Here is a 24,850-nt window from a genome sequence, read left to right on the forward strand (position 1 = left end):
CCTGAACCTCGCATATGCCTGAACCACTCATATGCCTGAATCACGCATATGCCTGAACCACGGATATGCCTGAACCACGGATATGCCTGAACCTTTAAGGCAGTCAGCGGTCTAGTTCCAGAGACCGGATGGGCGGAGAGAAGAACAGTAAGGATCGGGAGAGGAAGGGCCAGGACGCAGCTTGGTAAATTGGGGGGGTTGGTAGATCTCAAAGAGAAGGGGGTTTAGTATTCGGGGAGTGGGGGAAGTTTTAAGACTCAGGGTGGGGGGGAAGGGCAGCTTTCATGGATGGGGGCTGTTTTAGGACTCCGGGCTGGGGTCAGGGTCGTTTTCTGGCCTGGGGACCGTTTTAGGGCTCAGGGCGGGGGGCAGTGGGTGGGGTAGTTTTTGGGCTTGGGCCAGTTTAGGGTGGGGGGGCAGGAGTCGGGTCGTTTTTTAGGCTGGGGTGGAGTGCAATGCAGGGCTAGGGGCTGGTTTTTAGGGCTCGGGGTGGTGGGTCTGGGTAGCGATTAGGGACTGGGTTGGGGAGATTGCAGTGCTGGGGGCCGGTTTTTTGCCTTTACCAATCATGCCTTTATAACGAAATTTGTTGTAAAGGCATGCTTGGTAAAGACGCGGTTGTGGTTGAGACCGTGTCATTTAGTAATGTGTTGTTGAGGCATGCGTTGTAAAATGATACAACCCATGCTGTTTCTTTGAACACATGCCTTGAATGTGCTCATGCTTAACATGTTCCATGCTTCATAAGGTATATGTTTGGCACGTGCATGTTACTTGTGTGCATGATCTTTGCATGCCAACAGGTTGCCTGGTTTGTTGGCTCAGTGGACTAACATATTTACTTCAGAGATCTGTGTTTGAACTCATGATCACAGGTTCAAAATCTTGCATGTGCAATATGCTCTTCATCCTCCCGAGGTCGATAACATGAGTATCAGTGAGTTGGGTAACAATAAACTTATGGTAGTCTTCACGAAGATGCCTCAAGGTGACTGTGTAGTTTACAAATACACCTGTTATGGTAGGTGCAGCTTTTAGATGGTAATATTAGTATGTGCGACTATGTAGGTTCACATGTGTCTGGCATTTGCACTGCACACTATAGATTGACATCTGTCTCGCATTTGCACATCTTTAGGTTAATCAGTGGTTGATTTTGACCTGCTCAGTGATTGATGTCTTGGTTTCATTTTTACACTTAACATTTTTCACTCATTAATTTCAATATTTACTTTGGCGTTTTAAAGAGCCCTAGCATGCTTCCATGTGGCTACTTCAAAGCCAGTAGGTAGCCTGGGTTGTGCGGTAGAGTGTTCTACATTTGTGGGTGGGGTCAATCACCTCCCTTGCTCGTCTGTAAAGGTTTACTACCCTAGCAGCATGAGATCCTCAGCCTACCTTCCCACAAACCTCTTGGGCTGAAGTGGGATTTGGACTGGGAGTTCTGAAGTCATATCTGAGTGTGAGATCACTTGGCAGTGTGAGGTGGACCTTGTCAGGGAGGCTGCAGCACTGTCCATGCCAAGAACCCTCACAGGTTGCTGTAAAGTCCTATTAAATGATCTAAAAAAGGCCTCCCATCCACTCCCTTTCATAGGTTGCATCTGCCTTCTACTATTGAAAAAGGGCAGCATCATGAGATAGATTACATCTAAGCTGGCTTACTGATAGATCCGCTTCTACGGCTGTTAGGAGTGACTTACCCTTGACTGCAAGACTTTTGGGAGAGAAACAACATGATTGTAGTTCCTAAAAGCAGAAGTGAATTAATCACCGGCATTACTGCGCAGGGGTGGTGTTTGGAAAAGACGGTTTCTGTCAACCACCACTTAGTACAGGGGCATCTCATCCTCTAACCCACCGCCCCACTAAATATTTGTCATATTCCCACCCCTCTCTTCCCTTGGCAGTTTCCTGTTGCTCCAGAGAAGGATCATGTGGCCATGTTGGAAAGTGTGAACCAAACTGCATATGACATGCCTGCGAATCTCAGCTCGAGTCTTGCCCTGCTCCTGAAGGAGGTAAAGGTGTTCTTACCACTGTCCTGCTTCCACAGAAACTAACTTCATGTGTAGATCATTTGACTTTCAGGGGGCACCTGTTTCTTTTGAAGTAAGAGCAGTAGATGATGTGACACAGGAGGTTCTCATTTCTCTGGAGAATAAAAGACCACATAGATTTTGTATGATTTAAACTTGATGCTTGATGCAAGTCCCCCAATTTAGTTGTCCCTCCAAAGTCAGATTGTTAGTTTAATCATAAGTAATTTGGCCTCCCTCCTTCAGCCCTACCCAATCAATATCTTGCCTTCCTCTGGATGACATCATAGCCAGGTTGGGGATAATGCTAATTATTTTCTAAAAGCAGAGGGAGACAGGTCCCACTGAATTACTGGCATCCAGTATAATCTAATGAGAACTATGCAGTAGCTTCTGTGTGCCAAAATGCAGTAACACTTTTGTGAGAGCTTTACTAGAACCCATTTCTAAATATATGTGTTGCATCCACCTGTTTTAGATTCACTGGCTCTGCTCAATAAGATGCATGCTTTGTTCCCAAAATATATTAACACGTGTTCCTTCCTGCTCCATTACTCCCCTCTCTCCGTCCAGCTCCTATGCAGAAATCCACATCAGCGGCTTCATCATCGTCATCAGTTTGAGAACCACCTTTTTTTTCGCGGACTCACTTTTGACCCTGTAGAGCTACAAAAATACCCTGTTGACTTTGTTGTGAACGTTCGGAAATCAGAGCCGATGGCCATGCAGGAATTGGATGGATTTTGTGACTTTGATGGTGATTTTTCTGAAGTTTTGGAACCACCCAGCCCCGACTGAATTGGAAATGGGAGACATTCATCTGTCAGCCATGATCCTCATGACATGTTTTGTGGCAAAATGTTGGTCATAGAGGATAGTTTGTGCTTTCACGCCCAGCAAGCTCTCCCAGAGAAGACATGAAGTAGATGAGGTATATGTGGAAAGGCTAAAAAAGACTGTGTTTTAACAGTGATTAGCTCATATTTCCTCTTATCAGTATCATTGGAAGAGTAAGACAATTGTTTAGAATATTGCTGATGTGTTCTCTGTGTTTGTTGGTCTATTACGTCGTCATTAAACTTCTGCGAAAACAAAGTCGCACATGATTTAGGGGCCTGCCAGTAAATGGCATGCCAGAAGGTGTTAGGCAGAGTCTTTCTAGGCGCTTCCCAAAGTTCTATGGATCTCTCTCTGGTGTTCATCTTTGTGTTTGCTTGTACTTCCTTCTGTATTCAACCCCATTCACAAACACTCTCCAGTGTGATCAGGCCATTAGCCATTGTCTTTTTGAAGGCTTACGGAGACTCTTGAAAAGACACCTACCATAACTCATTCAATCTTATCAGGTCATTACTGGTCTAAAAGCATGAATGAACTCTGTGTTGTTGTCCAGCTTTGTTTGCAATGAACGGGCATCATTTTATCCCCGCCATATCATTACTGGGATCCTCTATAAAATATATTGTCTATTTAACTATTCACACTTGGAGTGCGTTAAGGGTGAGATTAGGATCCTTGGCCGATTGCCTGGTCTTTTCTTGGGCCCAGTACAGGTTTCTGAACCCAGTTTGGACACAGGACCTGCTACTTGATCCCAAACTGGACCGTGGGTACCTTGACCGGTCTCCCCCTGGGAATTGGGCATCTTGCTGGGTTCCAGTTTGGGCCTACCACTACTTACCTTCACCTTCCATACTTTGCCTGGTACCAGGCTGGGCCTTGTTTTTTTTTTAAAACTCTTTTTATTTTATAAAGAAAACAAACAATCAAGGCAAAAAGAACATTACAATACAGGCGCTTTTTCAGAGCAGGAAGGAAAGGGCAATAGCATTACAATGCAAGTCAATGAACAAAATTCAAGGGGGGGCAGAATCGAGGGAAAAAGACTAAAGATGTTAACACATATGAATCAAAACAAGTCATGGAATGTGAGGATTAGGGCGAATGTGAATCATCGGGTACATCAGGAAGGGGTGGTGTGCATATATCCCCTCTGTAGGAGTTCCATTGATTCCAAATTTTCCCCCATTTTTGGGGCCTACCTCGTGCCACATACACCGTCTTCTCTCTAAACATACACCAATCCATATTTTCCTTCCACACCGAGACCGTCGGCGGGCGGGGAGCGCCCCACAATTGTGCAATGTCTCGTTTAGCAATCATATTGGCCAGGGTCGCCCAACGAGTCTGAGCCACATCATAGTCATTTGGTTCCCATACATTCAGCAGACACCGCCTAGCTTCCGGTTGTATCTCGACTCCCGTAACCTCTTTCATGACAGCATGCACTCTATTCCAAAATACAGCAACCTCCGGACATTCCCAAATGATGTGAATGAAAGTAGCAAGTTGACCACAACCACGGATACATAACCCATCAACGGAGTAACCCATTCGAATCAGTCGTGGACCAGTAACATACACACGGTGCAAGATCTTGAGTTGAACTAGTCGAAGACGGGCCGGTATCGCGACCTCCTTGGGTGAGGAAATCGCGGATTGCCAGTCCTCGTCATCTAATAGTAAACCGTCGCTGGTCCAGACCTCCCTTAAATGCGTTAACAGGTCAGACCGATCATTAATTAATTTCTTATAAATCAAAGAAATCGTGCTATCGGGCACATGTCCATCAAGTATTCGATCCTCCAACGGGGAAGATTCCGGAATAACGGTCCCAACGGGGAAAACCGAGCACAACGCGTGACGAATCTGCAAATAGCGAAAAAATTCCCGATCACTCAAGTCATAAGGCCTCAAAAGTCTTAATCCTATCTTTAACCCAGAGATCGCCCACTCTACTGATACCAATCATATCCCATTTCCCAAAGCCTTTCGTCTGCCATAAACTTCCCAGCTTGCAAGAATCGTACAAGGGGGTCGCCCGGGTCAGTCTCCCGCTCCACCCCATTGCCGCATTCGCACAATTCCACAGCTGCACGGCGATCTTGGTAGGACCAGTAAGCGTCCGAATTGTCGATCTAGAGTATAGCGCCCTATTATAGTTCCCTCCCGGTAAAAGCCACCTATCCATCTCAAATGCGGGATCCAAACCCGGACCATACATACCGTGATTAATTGCACTCAATTGAGAGGCCCAATAGTAACGCCTAATATCGGGAAGAGCAATACCGCCGTCATACCAGGGAAGAGTAAGTTTAGGGAGGTCGATACGAGCACGCCCATCCCAAATCAGCTGTCTTTGTAGACTCTTCACTTCCCGGAAGTATTTTGCCAGAATTGCGTCAAACGTATTCTGGAGCGCGTATAAAAATCGCGGCAGAGACATCATCTTGAAAAGGGTTGCTCGCCCGAGGGGGGACAGAGGAAGGCCGTGCCAGCCCACGACATCAGAACGCAACCGTTGTAGCGGAGGGAGTAAATTACGTTCATATCTTGCTACGGGGTCCAAAGTGATAAAAATCCCCAAATATTTGAAACCCTCATGTGTAACCTGTATTGGACAACCACGCGGCAATGCAGGGGCGCCACCCGCGAGTACATATATACAAGACTTGGACCAATTTATCACGAGGCCAGAATTGCGTCCAAATGAAATCAACACATCAAACAGCACGTTTAATGACTTTTTAGGCGAAGTGAGGTACAACAGAATATCGTCCGCATAGAGCGATATGCGATCTTCAAACTCAGGGGTCCACTGTATACCTCTCATCGATGGTTCCCAGCGCAACCATGCAGCCAGAGGCTCCAAGGCGAGCGCAAAGAGGAGGGGAGACAACGGACAGCCTTGCCGAGTACCTCTTTCCAGAGCGAAGGGACTGGGACCATTGACCACCACCTGTGCCAACGGAGCCTCATAAAGAAGTTTCACCCAGCTAATAAAGCCAGGACCAAGGCCGAATTTCGCCAGAGCGGCCCAAAAATATGACCACTCCACGGTGTCAAAAGCCATCGTGGCGTCAAAGAGAGACCAAGATGGCCGATTCCAGAAGATATGGGGCTCTCGCGAGAGCGCCGTGTAAGCGTCTCAAATTCAGTGCAGTGTTACGGTGCGGGATGAATCCGGATTGATCCGGATGGATCAAGTCACTAATCACATTAATGAGACGGTTAGCTAGTACCTTAGCAAGGATCTTTGGCTCTGCGTTAAGAAGCGAAATGGGTCTGTAGGACGTACAAGCCCTTGGCTTCCCCTGCTTGTGAATCACTACTATCGATGCAAGACGCTGATCGTAAGGGAGGGAGCCACTATCTCTCGATTCCATGAACATACCGCGGAGATATGGTGCAATCCTATCCGGACACAACTTGTACAACTCAATAGGGAGACCATTGGGACCCATAGCCTTCCCCGAAGGAAGAGAACGTATAGCAGTAGCTATCTCATCTACCGAAAGTGGCGCTTCCAGCAGCTCCCTGTCTGAGTCCGATAGGCACGGCAGTGAAATATCTCTCAACAATTGGTGAGAGTCTTCTTCAGGTCTAACAGAAACTGGTGAATAAACCTCACGAAAATGATCAGCGAAGCACTCGACTATCTCAACCGGGCCTCTCAATCACCGGAACCACTCGACTCGCTCTCTCTTTCCTGTCTAACCATGCAATCAATTTCCCAGCCTTGTCCCCAACATCATACAGCCGCCCCTGTCGCTCCCTACTCATGAGTTTAGCGGCATCAGTCACTAAGGCCCTATAATCAGACTGTTTGAGACCGAGGACATGAAGTTTGTCTCGGGTGACCCCCAACTTCAACTCTCCTTCCATTTCAGTAATATCAGCCTCCAGTCGGACCACCGCCTCATTCCTGCTCTTTTTAGCACCAGCAATCAATGATAAGGCCTGTCCACGAAGGACAGTCTTAAACGCTTCCCATAATGAGACAGAAGAAGACACCGATCCCTCATTCTCAAGAAAATAGTGATCAAGGGACTTAACAAGTTCAGCATGGGTCTTAGGGTTATGAAGATACCAGGGGTTATTCGGAGCCACTCGACCCCCAGTGCCCGGATTAATGTCCATATGAAGCCATACGGGAGAGTGATCCGAAATCCCCCTAGCTAAGTGCCTAATCTCTTTTATCAATGAGGCCTGTGCTGCCGGCATCAAAACATAGTCCAACCTACTCAAGCTGCTATGGCCACCCGAGTGGAAGGTAAACTGTGTCCGACCAGGGTGCATCACCCTCCAACAATCAATCAAGCCCAGAGTTTCCAGGAATCCACTCAACCATGATTGGGACCTCATGAGATCCCGGGGGGGATGGCGGTCCTCCACACCAGAAACTACAGAATTAAAGTCTCCGCCCACGAGCAGCATACAGTCCGGGAGTCCCAGAACTACCCTCCCCAAATCAGAAAAGGTCGAGGACTGCAAACCAGGGGGGACATAGACAGAAAGCAACGTGATGGTTTTCCCCTCCCACCTACCAGTGAGGGCAGCGTAACGCCCTCTATCGTCACACATTACATTGTCGACCTCCAGGGGGAGGGAGTTCCGAACAAAAATACCGACCCCCCTGGAACCGGAGGTGAAACCAGCATGGGCAGCAAGATGGTATCCCCGCCTATTCATAGCATGACAAGTGTTCCCAATTAGATGCGTTTCCTGTAATAACACTACATCAGGGGAGAAACGTTTCAAGTATTGCAATACAACACCCCGTTTTATCCTGTCCCCCAATCCATTAACATTCCAGCTTAGAAGTCTCAACACCCTACCCCCCACACTCGAAATGACAGCAAAGCCCTCCCAACCCGCAGCGCAGCACCCAAATCAAATAATAATTAAATACGTTGCCTTGGAAAAGAACCAAAACACCCCCCCCCCCCACAGTCCCAGAAAACAAACGCCCCCCACCCTGCACCCCTGCGTTAGACTCAAAAGCCACCCCAACTTGCAGTGTGCCTGTCGCCCTAACATGGAACTAATCTACAAAAAGAAACCCAGAGGAGGAAAGAGTCCCACCCCCCGCCACCTCGGGGTATACACAGAAGTCTTAATAATACGGGAGACGTCTAACCACAGTGACATATCATGAACAGTGTCAGTAACTCGGGAGCACAGCTCATTCCTGTTCAGGTTGGCCACTCTCAGCTCCACCGGAATGTTCTGTGCGATCTCATCGCTCAGGCAAGGAATCAAGCCAGTCACTCACTCTGTCAGGGCGATCGAAGAAAAATGTCCGGTCCTCATATTCAATCCGTAGCCGGGTCGGGAAAAGCATCGCATATTTCAGTCCCATGTCTCTCAGTCTTCGCTTCACTCCTTGGAACTCCATCCTCTGTGTCTGAACAGATTGTGTGAAGTCCGGGTAGAAGCTCACAGTGGTATTCTCAAACTTCACCGGGCCACCCGTTCGCGATGCCTGCAGGATGACATCTCTATCCCTGAAATAGAAGATTCTAGCAATAATTGGGCGCGGTGGAGCACCGGTTTTAGATTGACCACCCGGTACCCTATGCGCACGTTCAACGGCAAAGAATTTGCTGAGGCCTTTAGGAGCGAGATGCGTGAGGATGAGGTCTTCAACAAGGAGATCCGTAGAAAAGCCCGTGGAATTTTCTGGAACACCAATGATGCGCACGTTATTGCGTCGCGCCCAGCTTTCAAAATCCTCCAGTCGACGATTAAAGAGGTCATTAGAGGTCCGGAGAGTACGCACCTCCGTTTGGAGGTCAGCGACATCCGTAGTGAGGCTGGAAGTCTTTAAGTCCAAAGATTTTACCTTTTCATTGGTCTTCGATAAGTCCATTCTGATAATATTGACGTTGATGGCCACTGTGTCTAGCTTGAGGGCGATGGCCTCATATTGTTGGTCCATAGAAGTCTTCATACCAGTGATGGCGCCCATGACGTCCTGCAGTGTAAGGTCAGCCAACATGGCGGGTTCCTCGGACACTTCAGCCCGATTCCTATTCGCCCCTCCGGGTGACACCTTAGGCTGGGTGTAGCGGTCCATGACGTTCGTTTGAACGGGACCACCTCGGAGAGGGGTCTTGGTTTTGCGTTTATCGCTTTCGGGTCGGCCCTGGACCTGGTGAAAATGATTTGTGCGTTTTCCACCAAAATTACTGATAGCAAGCCAGCGGGCGCACGGCGTAGACCACAGACACGCCGCCTGGGGCACACAGTAAATCCAGGGTCTGGGCGCAACACAGGCTATTGCGGCAGGATAAAGATGCGTGAGGGTGAAGATCCAAAAACGAAACCGAAAGTGAACCCAGAGCAGCAACCAAGACTCCGCCGCCATTGTTGTTGAATTGTAGCCCGGGCACTCAGACCACCCGAGGCCCGGAGGTGTCCATGGGGCAGGCCTCAAAGGTTCAGAGTGTCATAAGTTCGGTTCCCAGAGTCCAAATCAATTTCTGAAAACAGCTCGTGTGTCAGCTGGGTTGCGTCTTCAATAGCCCGTCGATGTTGGCAGGATAATATTCAGGATAATTGCGGGAGGTAGCGAGGGTCTCGGGAGCCCTGGGCTCACACGGCCATCTTGGATGCGCGCGTAGCTCCTCCAGGCTGGGCCTTGTTGATCTTGCCTGTCTCTACCTGGACGCTTGACTCTTTCCTAATCCTACCAGAAGCCTTGTCTGGTCCAAGACTGGATCCCTGACACTGTACCTTGTCTCTTCTGATGTCTTGTGAACCTTGTCTGGTCTAAGGCTGAGTCCCGGACACTGTACCTTGTCTCATTAGATGTCTTGTGAACCTTGTCTGGTCTAAGGCTGGGTCCCGGACACTGTACCTTGTCTCATCCGATGTCTTGTGAACCTTGTCTGGTCCGAGGCTGGGTCCCGGACACTGTACCTTGAGATTATAATAACTACATATGTAAGCATTGAGATATAAACCAAGAACAACTCTTAAGTACTTTCAGAAATACAAACTCAAAACAAAGCCCTGAGGGATGGTAAAACTATTTTTCCTGAAGTCTCCTATCCCCAAGGACCGAGTGGTAAAATGGTTGGGAAAGCTGTCTGTGAAGCTGAGTAAAAAGTAATTGTTTTTTGTATATTTTGTAGCCTAAATAGGTTTTTTATAGTATGTAACAGTAATTAAGCTTTTTGCATTTCAGTTACGTTTATATTTGTTTCCATTTAAAAAGTTTGAATGAAATAACAATATAGTAATAAATCGGATACATGAGGAAATAAATACCAACCTTTTTTGAGTTTAGTATCTGAAAAGACTAATCTTTTCTCACCACACAAGCCTCGTCTCTACAACGAAATGTAAACTAAGATTACAGTAGAGTAAAAGGTTGTGACTGGACCTTTCCAAGGGGGGCTTACTAAGGTGGGTTGTTCCCTACAAAAACATTTTAAAATAAATTTAACGTTTAAGGGGTATTAAATAAACTAATCTAATAGTTGCCATCTCCACAGTACCGAGGAACAATGTTACATAATAGAGCATTTCAACCCTTTACTGCTTCTGTCCTGAGTGTGAAGGTGTTTCTCACTGATGTTCTCTCTTCTTTATTCTCTGTGTGAATGAAGCATGCACTGCTGTTGGCATGCTGTGAGTTAAAGTGTAAAGGTAACCCGTTTGCTAATTAGAACATTCTACCCTGATTACAATAAGAAAAATACAATGTTTGAAACAAAGCAGTATAATTAAAAAGTGCTTAAAAATATATTAGGCACAATTTCACAACATTTTATAGGCTAAATGTTGTCTTAATCCCCTAGTGCCGATCCTCCCGGTCTTATGCCCTCTGGCCTTTGTTCCATGGTCCTTTTTCTCCTTGGCATTTTAGTCCTCCACATCCTCGTGGCCATGTTCCTCCTGGCCCTGGTCCTCTTGATCGTCACAATTCTATTCCTGCTTATCCTCATGGTCCCTAATGTCCTGATTGTCCTGGTCCTTTTCCTCCTGGTACTTTTAGTCCTCTTGCTTCTTCTCTTTTGGTTCACTTGATGCTGGCCTCCTTGGCCCTGGTTCTTCTTATCCTCTTGGTCCTCTTGTTCTTGTAATCGTGGCCTCCCAGGTGTTACTAGTTCTGCTGATGATCCTAGTCCTCCTGCTACAGGCCCTCTGGCTTCCCATCCCCAGGTTAGCTAGGAACTACCTTTATTTTAAGTCTGCCATTCAGGTTTTTTTCCCCCTTTTAAGTGCCTTCCTGGTTTTTAAGTTGGGGATGGCGAGCCAATGCAGGACATAAGAGGAGAGATCTGTATTTATCCAACCTGTTTCAGGGTATATCAGTGGCACATTAACTCTGGTGGTTAATATGCTTGCTGGAGAACGATGTGCATTCTCTGGTCACAGTTTATAAACATCAACACATACTGTTTCAAAGCATAAAATGCAAATCGGAAATTTATTTTTTAATGCAGGATATCTTAGCGGGCTAATGCTGTAGGTACAGAACTCCTGTCTGACTTCCACAGGAAGAGCTTCAATCACAGTATTACACCTCAGTGAGGAGCAAACCTGTAACAAGAGATGCATGCAACCTGAAAGCTATATATTCAGAACGGTGCAGTTTTTCCTTCAAGGTTTTGCCAGTCTAAGGTTATTTAAATGATTTCATTTTGGGAGAGGGGATGAAATTGGAGGTGGCAGGTTGGAGGGCATGTTGAAAGCTTTTTGGGGACAGTTGCATCATTGATACTCTTCCATAGGATGTTGTTGCCCTTTGTATCTCTCTTCCTATTCATTCCCATACTGGAGAAGTTGCTTTGTTCTTGTATGCTTAGGATTCAGTTGCTAGTTATATCATTGGGATTATGCTCTGTAATGGTTATGTTCTGTTGATACAATGTAAAGCCCAATAAAGATATTTAGCAAAATAAAAAAAATAAAAAATAAACATTTTATAGGCTAAATCTAAAAATATCATAAGATTAATAATACCTTACTTAAGGTTAAGGCTAAAACAAAGTCTAACGACCTGAATGAATGAATGAATGAATAAGACTTATAACGCGCAACCTAACCCAAGGGCATCAAGGCGCCTACAGATGGTACAGCATATACTATATACTATAAACCGATGCAAAATTACAGATAAGCCTCTGCGAAGAACCACGTTTTTAGTGCTTTACGAAAAGACATGGCAGATGGTTGCCCTTTTAATTCAGGGGGAAGCATATTCCACATTTTGGGAGCAAGAAGGGAAAAAGCCCTCCCTCCCCATCTGGCTTTACAAACCCGGGGGACAGACAATAGGTTTTTGTTGGAGGAGCGAAGGGCCCTACCGGGGGCATACGAGGATAGAAGAGATCTTATACCTTCAGAGCTGGCTCCATGCAGGGCCCCATAGATAAGGCAAAGGATCTTAAAAGAGATCCTAGCCTGAATGGGGAGCCAGTGCAGCTTCTTCCTGGCCAAAGAGGCAGAGGACAGCCTAGGGGCATCAAGAACAAATCCTGCAGCCGCATTTTGAACGATCTGTAGGCGCTGAATAAGCTTTTGGTTGATGCCTAGATAGAGCGCGTTACAGTAATCAAGTCTCGAAGAGACAAGGGCCACAACAACCTGCTTTCGGGCTTCCGGAGAGAGATAATGGGCAATTGTTCTCAAGATCCTAATGACACCACAGCAGGTTGAAACTGCTGACCTGGCGGTCAAGGGAGAGCGAGGTATCAACCAGCACCCCCAGATTCCGGGCGAATTGAGAGGGTGAAGGGCACACTCCAAGGGACGGAGGCCATCAGTCGCTCGACCAGATGTCCTGTTTTCCCTCAAAGATCAGGACCTCGGTTTTCTCTCCGTTCAACTTCAGGGAATTCAGGTTCATCCACTGGAATACTGCCTCCATGTAGTTCCTGAAGTTAAGAGCGGAGATACTCACCGAGTGAGAAATAGAGACCATGATTTGGGTGTCATCAGCGTATGATAACATCTCCAACCCGAAAGATCTTACTAACCTGGCAAGTGGGGCCACATAGAAGTCAAAAAGAGTAGAGCTCAAGGCCGAGCCCTGAGGGACCCCACACTGCACAGGCTTAGGGGGGGGAGAGAAACTCACCCCGCTTGACCCTTTGCTCTCTCTGACTAAGAAAAGAGGTCAGGAGGCTCAAGGCTGGGCCCTCGACTCCCATCTCCCTGAGCCGTGTAGCCAGGACTGAGGGAGATAGGGTATCGAAGGCCGCTGTCAGGTCAAGCAGGACCAGAAGGGTGGTCTGGCCCCTGTCAACCTTCGAGCGATTGTTATTAATAACCACTGTTAGGGCGGACTCGGTACTGTGGGCCCTTCGCAAGCCATGTTGAGATGGATCCAACTGGCTAGAGGCCGCCAAAAAGGAGCTCAGATGTTGATTGAGGTGCAACTCAAGCATTTTAGCAGGGGCGGGCAGTAGAGATATAGGGCGGAAGTTCTTCAGCACCCCGGGGTCCAGTGAGGTCTTTTTCAAAAGTGGCTTGACAACCGCCAGTTTCCAGGAGGCTGGGAAAGTACCCTCAGTGATTGCAAGATTCATCACCTCTAAGAGGGGGGGCAGCATTATCTCCCTGCAGTCCTTGAGGATCCTAAGAGGACAGGGATCCAGAGGGGATCCAGATTTTATTTTATCAAGGAGCAGGTTAAGTTGTTCAAATGTAACAAGAGGAAAATGACAGAGGCTGCTCTAGAGTTGTTCTTATTTTTGCATCAATAAAATGTTGTCTCAAGTATAGTCTTCTTAGGTGCAAAATATTTGGGCAGATGCATAATATATGCATGATAGTTTCATTTTTATACCCACAAATACGATGGGCTGTCTTGCCTTGCAAGTTCTGGTCCAAACTCCTTCAAATTCATAGGTATATAGAGCAGTCGAAATCCTACATTTTTACTGCACCATGCAGACTGGTCTGATAAAGCGCTGATGTGGCAACAGATATTAAACTGATACCTAATAGGTATAGTTAGCTAGCCTCTAAAATTAATGTCCTAATGGGCAAAGCTAATGTACCTTGTGCCGATCTACTGACTCATCCAGCCTCTGAAACAATCTAAGTGTCAATCCACAGCCACACTCTCGGGGAAACATAGCTCTGACTCCTCCTCTTGCTGGCAATGCACATGGTCATCGACTCCATTGCCAGATTGCAGCGCATGATTGGGCTCAGCCCCTTCAAGCGCAATATTTACATCAAAAGGGGAGAGATTGTTTTTTAAGTGTTCTCTCTGAGATTAACTCTGGGAAACTCAATGTTATGAGTTTTCCTGACTCTAAAGTCAGGTAAATGAAACCTGTAGCAACAACCTGTTCAAAGTGCAATAAAGGAGCTTCTAAAACACGTTTATCGATAACCTCCTTGCTGGTTTAACAGAGATGGTCAACAAGAAAATCAATTGTCTATGATTGGAGAGGCAATGGTCAACCATCCGACAGGGTCCCATTGATTGCAAATTTTGATGTAGAAATAGGTTACTAGGTAGCATCCAGCTTAGAAGAAAAACTCCAAACCCCATTGCCCGTAGTAAAAGCTCGTTCTACGCCATAAAATGTTTTTTGAAGTCTAGCAATATTATTGGCAGGACACATGTAGGAAGAATGTTTTGCCCTGAAATAGAGATGTCAAAGCAGAACTCTTCAACTAAGAGCACCAGCCAATCTCATTGGTGGGGAGACTCATAACATGTAAACTCTCCCTGGGACCTCTATGTGTTCCAGACAATACCACTGAGCCAAAATCGGAAACTATAAAGAGTCTACAAAATAACTGCACAGAGTACATATGGGAAGAAGAAGGCTATAATAGAGCAACCCCATAACCTGGACAGCCCAAAGGATGGGGCACATGTATATGTCGGTACAGGGTACCTTACCCCCTATACTGGCACCACATCAATATTCTGTTATTGGTTTTTAGTTACTACTACTCAACAACACATATAACAGCCAGGTACATTATAGGTTTTACAACATACCCGTTATACCATCAATATTTACTGCACAAGTGTTCCTTGCCAAACAGAGCATGATCATTATTAAGCTGTTTCGTCATCAACAGATAAAGTCAGCAGAGCATCCATATTCTTCTCCCTCGTCTCTTCCACATGGAGATCTTCACTGTATAGCTTTGTGGACTTCCTGTCGTCCATGAGCGGAGCAAGGACCAATTAAATGTACTGGCCAGACTACACACTACCCCGCTCTCCGTTAACAAGAAATAGTAGATATGGGCCCAAATGTATTTAAGGTGTAATGGCTCAGGAAGCATCTCTGCATATATGTCTAATAGCGCATTGCATTATATGAAGTCTGATAGCATTCATTGCGCGGTGGCGGTCTTCCCCTCCACTAGTGACGGCGACCTCTTGTATGACTAGTAGCAATGCAAGGCAGAGAATTTCTTATTCATATGAGATATCAATTTCACCCATTCAGCAGTGCAGGACAGACCCACGTTAGCAATAGGAATCCTACATCCGGAGCATGGCATCTGTTCGATGAGAGCACCCCCGTTTGGAACAACAATGTTGCCAGATCTCATCAGTTACAAGAGCTTACAAGTCAGCATCCGCTACTCCTGGATGATGCGGTACATATTGAGAGCCCTCTATCTGCATTGAACTGTTACCAGTCGTTTTAATGATTTACTCGCAATGAGTAGTTCAAGTGGCCAAAAGATGGGTTTCTTATTCATGCAGGAATTCATAAGTAATTTGTTTACTCACCTATTTTATTTGATAATAGAAAACATGTGTCTAGTAGGATATGAGATGCATGTGTTTTAATTTAATCAGAGGATATAAAGTACCCTTCAGCATAAGGTCCCGCCATTTTCTGACCTTCACTCAGATCACACCTCCAGAGGGATTACATGGTCCTGGAATGTCCACCATATTCCCCACAGAAATTCTCCTGTTTTATAGGGATGATAAAGCAAAGAATCACAGCACAGGTCAACTATATGTATTAATGTTTTTTCATTGCTGATACTTGGATATACCATAATCAAAAAGAAGAGCCCACCTGACCCTAACTTTTATTTTTTTTTAAAACAGGAACTAGAAAACGTAATCACTGATGACCATTTATAATATATTAATAAAATAGTAATTTTATTACATTTCATTAAATCTGCTTGAATGATATCCACAAAATATACAAAATGTATCATTAGAAAGATACATGATTTCAGGAATAGACAGGGCAATAGACACAAATAAATAAAAAATGCATTATACAATCATTACTAAACTAATACATGAAACTACCACTTTTCGCCTAAAATCTATTGAGTAAAATTCTCTTATTCACCAACAAACATCCTCATACACATAAGCACGAATATAAAAACACTGCCAGATAATGAGATGTTAAAATGTCTGTGCATATTTTCAGATTCCTTAGTGATCCCACTAAAGGTATTTTAGGGGTGGGCACTTCCAGTGTTGTTGTTGGGGAATACCAATGCACATGTGATGTTTGTGGGCACTGTGCTATAGTTAACTTAGTAACTTTGAGATGTCTTTCAGGTAGGTAGCAAGACCAAAAAGTATCTACTACTGTTTAGGCATCCTACTTTTGTCCAGTAAGATCAGAGCAAACAGGAAATACTCATAGGGTATGGGTGCAAATACCATTTCACATTTCCAGGAACACTACAGATAAGTAAAAGAATGTCAAAAACACGATTCCCACACAGAAAAAAAAGTCCCAAGGGATCTGCAACGCTTATCTTAAAGTTATGTGGAAAAGCTAAAAAAAAAATGTACAAGAGGAAATATCCATCAGTTTGTTAAGGACGGGAGCTCAGCTGGCTAAACCAGGCAGAAAAGAACAATGCACGGTCAAGATAAGTGCCTGATGGATTACCGGTTGGACTTTTTCAAACAGTCACATTTTTTTGGCCCCAACATTTGCTTCCTTAAGAATTGGGTATAATAATTGTACCACATATAGGACCAACACTGGATTAAAGGAATGCTCCATTTTGGAATTGATTGTTGTCTATTAATCATATGCCTATTGCATTATTATATGCTGTTGCTTAATTATTCATGAAACTGATTCCTAAAAATCTGTAGGACTGAGTAGGCAAGGAAAACGTATTACCATTATTCCAAACTAGTTTTTGGCCCGGCAATTCAAGGGCAATATTATGGAATTTATAGTGGTAGTAAATAAACCAGCTTGTGATTGTTTCACTAATTCGTTGCTTTTGATGGAGCACACGTTGGTATAAACGAAATGCCTGGGGAATTGATCAACAGTTGTTGAGGTGATTGCAGTCATTGTATTGAGGAGAATCACAGATAACACCGCAAATTTGTACGGACCAGTTGACAAAACAAAGTTGTGTTCTAGCACCATTTTCATTTAAGTTATTCAAAATAGATTAAGGTATTGGTATGTAAGACTCCTGTGCTGATTGACATTAATAATAAAAGGTTCTACAGTAAATACTTAATATAAACCGAACATACAGTGGCGATAGACCACAAATCCATTGGTTTGCAATGATCCCTTGACTGCCTGATGTTGTTTAGTGAAAATAACAATCAGAAAATAAATTTTGCAATGGAGTCGCATTTTCATCTCTGGCAGGTGAAAGAAATTCCTATAGCTGGTACTTAGAGGCTAACCGCCTGATTCATCAAGCTAAATTGCACTCGCAAAGGGCAAGATTCTCAGAATCTTGCCTTTTGCGAGTGCAATTTTTGCATTTGGGATTCATCATTCCAAATGCAAAAGTCGCTATTTAAGAATTCGCACATTTGCGAAGAATTGAATTTAAGGAATCTCTATTTGAGATTCCTTAAATGCAATTCATGAAGCATTTTAAAATTGCGAAAATGCAATTTTGGGCCGCTATTTACCGAGAGGTCAGACCTCTCGGTAAATAGCAAAAACTTAGAAAAATGCTTTTAAAAGCATTTTTCTAAGTTGCATGTTGCACACACACATGTCCTTTGGACATGTGTGTGCGCAACACCTGTTTCAATTTACATTTAAGGGGTGCTACAGGGTGTCCTTTGGACACCCCTGGCACCCTTTCAATCGCTATCTTATTTGCGAGTAGCAAATTGCTAATCGCAAATAAGGAATACTCCCCATTCATTCCTATGGGCCTTTTGGCTCATAGGAATGAATGGGGAGTTATTCCTTATTTGCGATTAGCAATTTGCTACTCGCAAATAAGGAATGTGTAGGAATCGCTATTTATTTAGCAATTCCTACATGAATACCGTTTTGCAAGTCCTTAATAGCGATTCGCTATGAATCGCTATTAGGGCTCGCAAAACGGCCCGTTGATGAATAAGGCTGTAAACATGTACACACAACCGTTGGGGAATTGTGGTCTTTGGGATAATGTTTGTTTCCATTATATTTTCTTTGATTTTGTAAAACAGTAGCAATTCAAGACAACACAGATTTAGCAGCCATTAAGGCCCCTAGCACACACCATGGCTCACACATTCAAGTTTGAAAAACTTACCACTAAAAAGCCTTTCATAACAAGGCATAGAAGACACAATACCGAAACTCCAGTGACGCCCACCAGATAGAAAATGCTTCAAGGGAAAGAAATAGGTTGTGGGCCATAAACACACTTCATCATGTCCCACGAGTCACCTGCCTGGAAATACCTACCCCAAGAGAGAACAGCAGCTAATCCAAACATCAGATGAACCAACAGATCGCTAGTGAAGTTTCACAAGCAACCATCAATGTCCCACACAGAAAAGACATGTAGTTTTCCACTCATTTCTTTTTTTTAGGTCTCGCCTGTCGATGCGCATGCGCATCGAGCAAGGCGAGAGTATTGCGAGTTATCCACTCTTTATCCACACTGCAAGGAATCGTGGCGATTCCTTGCAGTGCCCGTGACTTTTAAGGTCAATGCGCATGCGCATTAAGCTTATGCGCATGCGCATTGACCTTAAAAGTCACGGGCGCGTGCATGTCCGTCTTTGTTTACCGTGTCGCATTTCTCCTCCCCCCTCCCCTCTCTTCCCTTCGGCTTGTTTGTTGATTTGACCCGCTCCGCCCCCTCCCCTTCCCACCGTGTCGCATTTCTCCTCCCCCCGCCCCTCTCTTCCCTCCGGCTTCGTTTTTTTTTTGTTTATTTTACCCGCCGTGTCTCCGATCCTTTCGCTTGTTTATTTGAATGAGCGTTTCCCTGGCTTAGAGCGGCACCCAATTCATGGGTGCCTTACTTTAATGTATACAGATGCTTGCTCTCCTCCCTTTGTGAGTGTTTCTCTGGCTCAGGCAAGCATGCTGCTGGCTTTCACGTTCCTGTAGCTGTACCCTTTACATCCGTGTTCCTAACCTTACTGCTTCAGACTATTAAGCCACCTTCACACCACCAGCCCCCTTTAGCAGCCCACGCATGCTCCTCCGCACAGAGGTTCCAATCACAGTAACTGCATGCCACAGCTTCTTCGTAACTAACGTCCTCCTGTGCCGTGAACCTCAGAGAACGAACAAGAAAGAGGTTACTGGAGGTTCTTTCAGTGGGTACACACTCTCCCTGAAATCTCAGCTGAGGGGCACCGACAGCGAAACTGGTTAATGCAATCTAGTATCGCATTTCTCCTCCCCCCTCCCCTCTCTTCCCTTCGGCTTGTTTGTTGATTTGACCCGCTCCGCCCCCTCCCCTTCCCACCGTGTCGCATTTCTCCTCCCCCCTCCCCTCTCTTCCCTCCGGCTTCGTTTTTTTTTTTGTTTATTTTACCCGCCGTGTCTCCGATCCTTTCGCTTGTTTATTTGAATGAGCGTTTCCCTGGCTTAGAGCGGCACCCAATTCATGGGTGCCTTACTTTAATGTATACAGATGCTTGTTCTCCTCCCTTTGTGAGTGTTTCTCTGGCTCAGGCAAGCATGCTGCTGGCTTTCACGTTCCTGTAGCTGTACCCTTTACATCCGTGTTCCTAACCTTACTGCTTCAGACTATTAAGCCACCTTCACACCACCAGCCCCCTTTAGCAGCCCACGCATGCTCCTCCGCACAGAGGTTCCAATCACAGTAACTGCATGCCACAGCTTCTTCGTAACTAACGTCCTCCTGTGCCGTGAACCTCAGAGAACGAACAAGAAAGAGGTTACTGGAGGTTCTTTCAGTGGGTACACACTCTCCCTGAAATCTCAGCTGAGGGGCACCGACAGCGAAACTGGTTAATGCAATCTAGTAGCACAATTAGGGGAGTGATGATCATTTTTATGTGTTGATACATTTTAATTATTCAATGAAAGTTTTACTGCATTTTTTTTTTTGTTGGGTAGCTTCATCATTAACAATGGCGGCGCGTGCCTTTATTCATCTTTAATAATGGCGGTAGCATGCCTTTCTTTTGTTCTGCGCGGCTCGCCCATCTCTTTATTTACTTTGCTGTCATTCAGAAGCTGTCAGTGGTGGCCGCTGTTCAACAGCCTGTTGCGTTTTTGCGGTCACAGGAAACAAAGTTCCAAAACGTTCCTGGGGCCGTAATCGAAAAATGTCATGTCAGCATTAGGAATAGGCGTGGCAGAAAGCAGCATAGCTTTTTCACACCGCCTACAATGTCTCCAGCCTTATATCTGCTTTATTCGCTACAATCAGCAAGTCATGAATATTTGTTGGGCGAAGCGACATTTAACGCTTTGCAGTGAGTTATAGTGCGTGTGCATTTACACATGGGGAAGGGGGTTGTTAAGCGCCTGCTGCACAAAACATTGCTCTAGGAGCGCTGCGCAGCAGACAATGGAAATCCGATGGAAGTAGATAAGCACTAATCACTGGTTACATTCTCAATGGCTCCCAATGCTGATAAATAATGTTTAATATTTGTTATCAGACGCCACAGTGGAGCCGCTGCAGTTCTGTGTTCATTTCCACACAGAAAGACGGCCCTCTTCTTTCTCTCACTAGCTCGCCTCCAACCCTCATCTCCCAATGTAATTTCATGTAATTCTTTTAGTGAACGACTTTATTACAATGATGCCAAATCCACGATAAGAAGACAAGCAGGTTTATTGCAGCACAGCTAAGGCGTCCGCCCAGGTTGATCTCCAGATGCAACTGGAGATAACTGAGTGGAATATACAGTTACAGGCACTCCATTAAGAATGTAGAACGCCATGTGAAAATACACAGAGCGCACAACAACCAGGCCTCATCAGCTGTACCTCAAAACAACCAGGACTCATCACCCCTCTCTCACAACAACCAGGCCTCATCACCCCTCTCTCACAACACTCACTCTCACTCACCCTCAACCCCTCAGCCTCACCCTCACCCTCACTCACCCTCAACCCCTCACCCTCACTCACCCTCACCCTCACTCACCCTCACCCTCACTCACCCTCAACCCCTCACCCTCACTCATTCACCCTCACTCACCCTCAACCCCTCCCCCTCGACCCCTCCCCCTCAACCCCTCACCCTCACTCACCCTCACTCACCCTCAACCCCTCACCCTCAAACCCTCACTCACCCTCAACCCCTCACCCTCAACCCCTCACTCACCCTCACTCTCACTCATCCTCACTCACCCTCAACCCCTCACCCTCAACCCCTCACTCACCCTCACTCTCACTCACCCTCACTCAGCCTCAACTACTCCCCCTCACTCACCCAAAACCCCTCACCCTCACTCACCCTCAACCCCTCACCCTCAAACCCTCACTCACCCTCAACCCCTCACCCTCACTCACCCTCAACCCCTCACCCTCACTCACTCACCCTCAACCCCTCACCCCCTCACTCACCCTCACTCTCACTCACCCTCACTCAGCCTCAACTACTCCCCCTCACTCACCCAAAACCCCTCACCCTCACTCACCCTCACCCTCAACACCTCACTCACCCTCACCCTCACCCACCCTCACCCTCACTCACCCTCAACACCTCACCCTCAACCTCAACCCCTCACCCTCACTCACCCTCACTCCCCCTCACTCACCCTCACTCACCCTCACTCACCCTCACTCTCACTCACCCTCAACCCCTCACCCTCACTCACCCTCACACAGTGCAATAGTTCTCAGACCATTTCAGTTAGAGCTTTTAGAAATGTTTATGGCTTTTTTTATTTGTAATACTTTAGCATTGGCTACAGGAAACAAAAATGCTAAACATTGACAAAAAAACCCCATAAACAATTCTAAAAGCACTAACTCTAATGGTGCGAGACCTATTGCATTTCCAATGCTTGTTTTAAATCTGTTTTTATTGATTTCAATTTACCCATCATCTTGGAAAACAAAATGCATTATAACCAGTCAGGCATACATTGAACCATCTAGTAATTTCAAATAAGAATTACAGTTGTATAGGAATTGAACAAACATGCATGTCATCCACATTATTGACCTAGTAAGAAGCTGAACCTCGACAGGATAAAAGCCAACATGCATTAGTGACATGATTCTACTAGCATAGCTTATACAGAGTCTTCTCAGATCGTACAGCATAGGTAAGTACTAAGCATGGGCGGATTTTGCGTATTGGCAATCCGCGGATCTGCGGATTTGCGTATTTGCGGATTGCGACAATACGCAAAATCCGCGGATCCTAGCGTATTTTTTTTTATTGCGTGTTCGCACGGGTTTCTGCAAGTTCGCGAGGGTTTTTTTTGTACAAAACGCTCGCGAACGTGCAGAAACCCGTGCGAACACAATGTGCCTACTCATGGCCAAACGGACGGGGGTTCCATGCGAGTGCACATGCCTCTTGTGTGTATAAAAGGTCAGAGGCCGATCAGAGCAGCAGATGAAGATACAGAGACTCCTGGTCACAGGAACAGCACAGGCATTGTGCTGCACATGCCTCTTGTGTGTATAAAAGGTCAGAGGCCGATCAGAGCCGCAGATGAAGATACAGAGACTCCTGGTCACAGGAACAGCACAGGAATTGTGCTCATGAAAGTCAAGGATGCAAAGGCCTCTATCCAGCCTCACAGCTGACTTTCGATGGTAGATTTGGTAATAAAGAAGGCACATTGCCCAGCCTCGACGACGCTCTCGATTGTTTCTGGGCTGATGAATGAGTCACTGCATTTGAGCTTCAACTAGTTCCAGCGACCATGTGTGTGTTTACAATGGCGCCAGCAAGCTGCCAGCGCCGTTGTAAAATAGTTACAAAGTTAGCTTGCACAGGAAGCACTTAGATAAAATAAAGCAGCACCTGCTTCGTTTTATCTAGTGGTTCCTGTGCAAGCTAACTTTGTAACTATTTTACAACGGCGCTGGCAGCTTGCTGGCGCCATTACATGAGTGGGTGGGGGTTCAACTTTTGAACCCGTTACATCCGCGGATTTTTTCGGATTTTTTGGAAAATACGTAAAATACACGGATTGCGTATTCACCAAAAATCTGAAAAATCCGCGGACGTAACGGATTTGCCGCCCATGCTTAGTAAGTACACCGATGCTATAGAGAAAACACTAAAACAAAACTCAAAACCAATAAAAGCAGCATAGTCCGACTGTTGGATATTCTCCCTATACCAAGCCTTCCTCGTCTCCTCCCTCCCCCCCCGGTTCTCGCCGTCCCGACCCATGGCTCCTCGCATACCTGCACCACCTTCGGGAGGCCTCAGCAATGTCAATCTTGGGCGTCAGGTAGTGTACTCTCATGTACATGGCATTACAGATGTCCACTGACAAGCTATCCATCCCTCTCGGTAAGTGCGCCTAACCCATGCTCAGGTCGCCCCTCCGGGCTGTCCCCCACCGTTTGTGTCAGGGACCGGAATAGTCCTTCCCATTGTGTCGCAATAGGTGTCTTTCGGAGTCCCAGTGTTTCCTCTCGCATAATGGCTATTCCCTCTGCCTTGGCCCATGCTAGGAGCGAGTACCTCCATGCCCTTATGTGTGGCAGATCTTGCGCCTACCACCTCTTAGTCAACAGTCGCTTAGCTACCTCCAAACCCATGTCAAGAAAACGAGAGGAAACTTTTGTGGCTGGGGTTCTGCAAAAGTGGTGTAACAGGTAAACAGGCCATTCAAAGGGTAACGTGTGGCCTGTACATACACGCAGCGCCTCCCCGACCGCCCACCAATAGAGATATAACATGTGACAGCTCCACAGCATGTGCACCAATCCAGCCCCCAATTCCGCGCAGCGAAGACACACTGTGTCTGCGCGGTGAAAGTACCTATTTATCTTCTAAATAGGAACGGAACCTCATTTTTCTGGGTATGCACGTGGGGCTCTTTAGTATTTTATCCCATTCCTTGACTTCCAGTGGCCGCTCCAGATCCGCTTCCCATTTACGGCGTAGTGGTTCCAGACTTATCGCTGCGTGCGTTCGCAAGGAGGCGGCAAACCAACGAATCAAGAGCCTGCCACGTCCCATAACGTAGAGATACTGTATGGTGAGGTGTTGGCGCGGCTCCTCTAACATGTCCCCTCACTTGGAAGTCAGTGTCGCGATCAGGGAGCGGTGACGCAGGAATTGCCCCGGTGGCAGCCCAGTCTCTTCAACCAGAGATTCATATGGTATGAGTGCGCCATCCTGGTATAGGTCTCCTAAGGTTTGTATGTCAGCTTCGTGCCATTCTGCAAGTTCAAGAGATGCAAGTACCCCAGGTCCACTGGGGGAACCTTCTATTGGTATGGCCGGTGCGTAGGGGACTAGCGCTCTAGTGAGGTATAGACTACGCCAGTAGCATTTATAAGCCACCACCATGAGGAGTGGTGTCGTTGCTGGGGCTTTAGAGGCTGGGTGAAAGAGTTTAGTAATATAGGGTGAGATGTATCAAAGGGTTTTACCCATTCCGTGTCTATGGGAAAATGTGTTCATACATATGGCCCATAGTCCAAAGAGAGGGGGAGTTTCGGTCGCAGTGTCTTCGCGGCCCCTGTCTGCTAGCCAGCAGGCTATCCACTATAATTGCGTGGCCAAGTAGTAATGCTCAAAACATGGCGCAGCAAGGCCTCCCTGATCTTAGCCAGTGCTATCCTGTGACGTGCGCCGCCCCAGAG

At 46.2% G+C, this 24,850-nt stretch overlaps 1 protein-coding gene across 1 annotated transcript in view; it reads left to right on the forward strand.

The window, feature by feature from the left end:
- Positions 1-3,128, forward strand: part of RSKR (ribosomal protein S6 kinase related) — a 46,545-nt gene extending 43,417 nt beyond the window's left edge. The window contains exons 11-12 of the mRNA XM_078681107.1: positions 1,911-2,021; positions 2,613-3,128. Of these exons, the coding sequence (XP_078537233.1) occupies positions 1,911-2,021; positions 2,613-2,837 (336 nt within the window). The 3' untranslated portion in view covers positions 2,838-3,128. The remainder of the gene's footprint in view (positions 1-1,910; positions 2,022-2,612) is intronic.
- Positions 3,129-24,850: the final 21,722 nt, after the last annotated feature.

The sequence above is a fragment of the Lissotriton helveticus genome, chromosome 3_1 (assembly GCF_964261635.1).
Source record: "Lissotriton helveticus chromosome 3_1, aLisHel1.1, whole genome shotgun sequence".
Classification (NCBI taxonomy): Eukaryota; Metazoa; Chordata; class Amphibia; order Caudata; family Salamandridae; genus Lissotriton; species Lissotriton helveticus.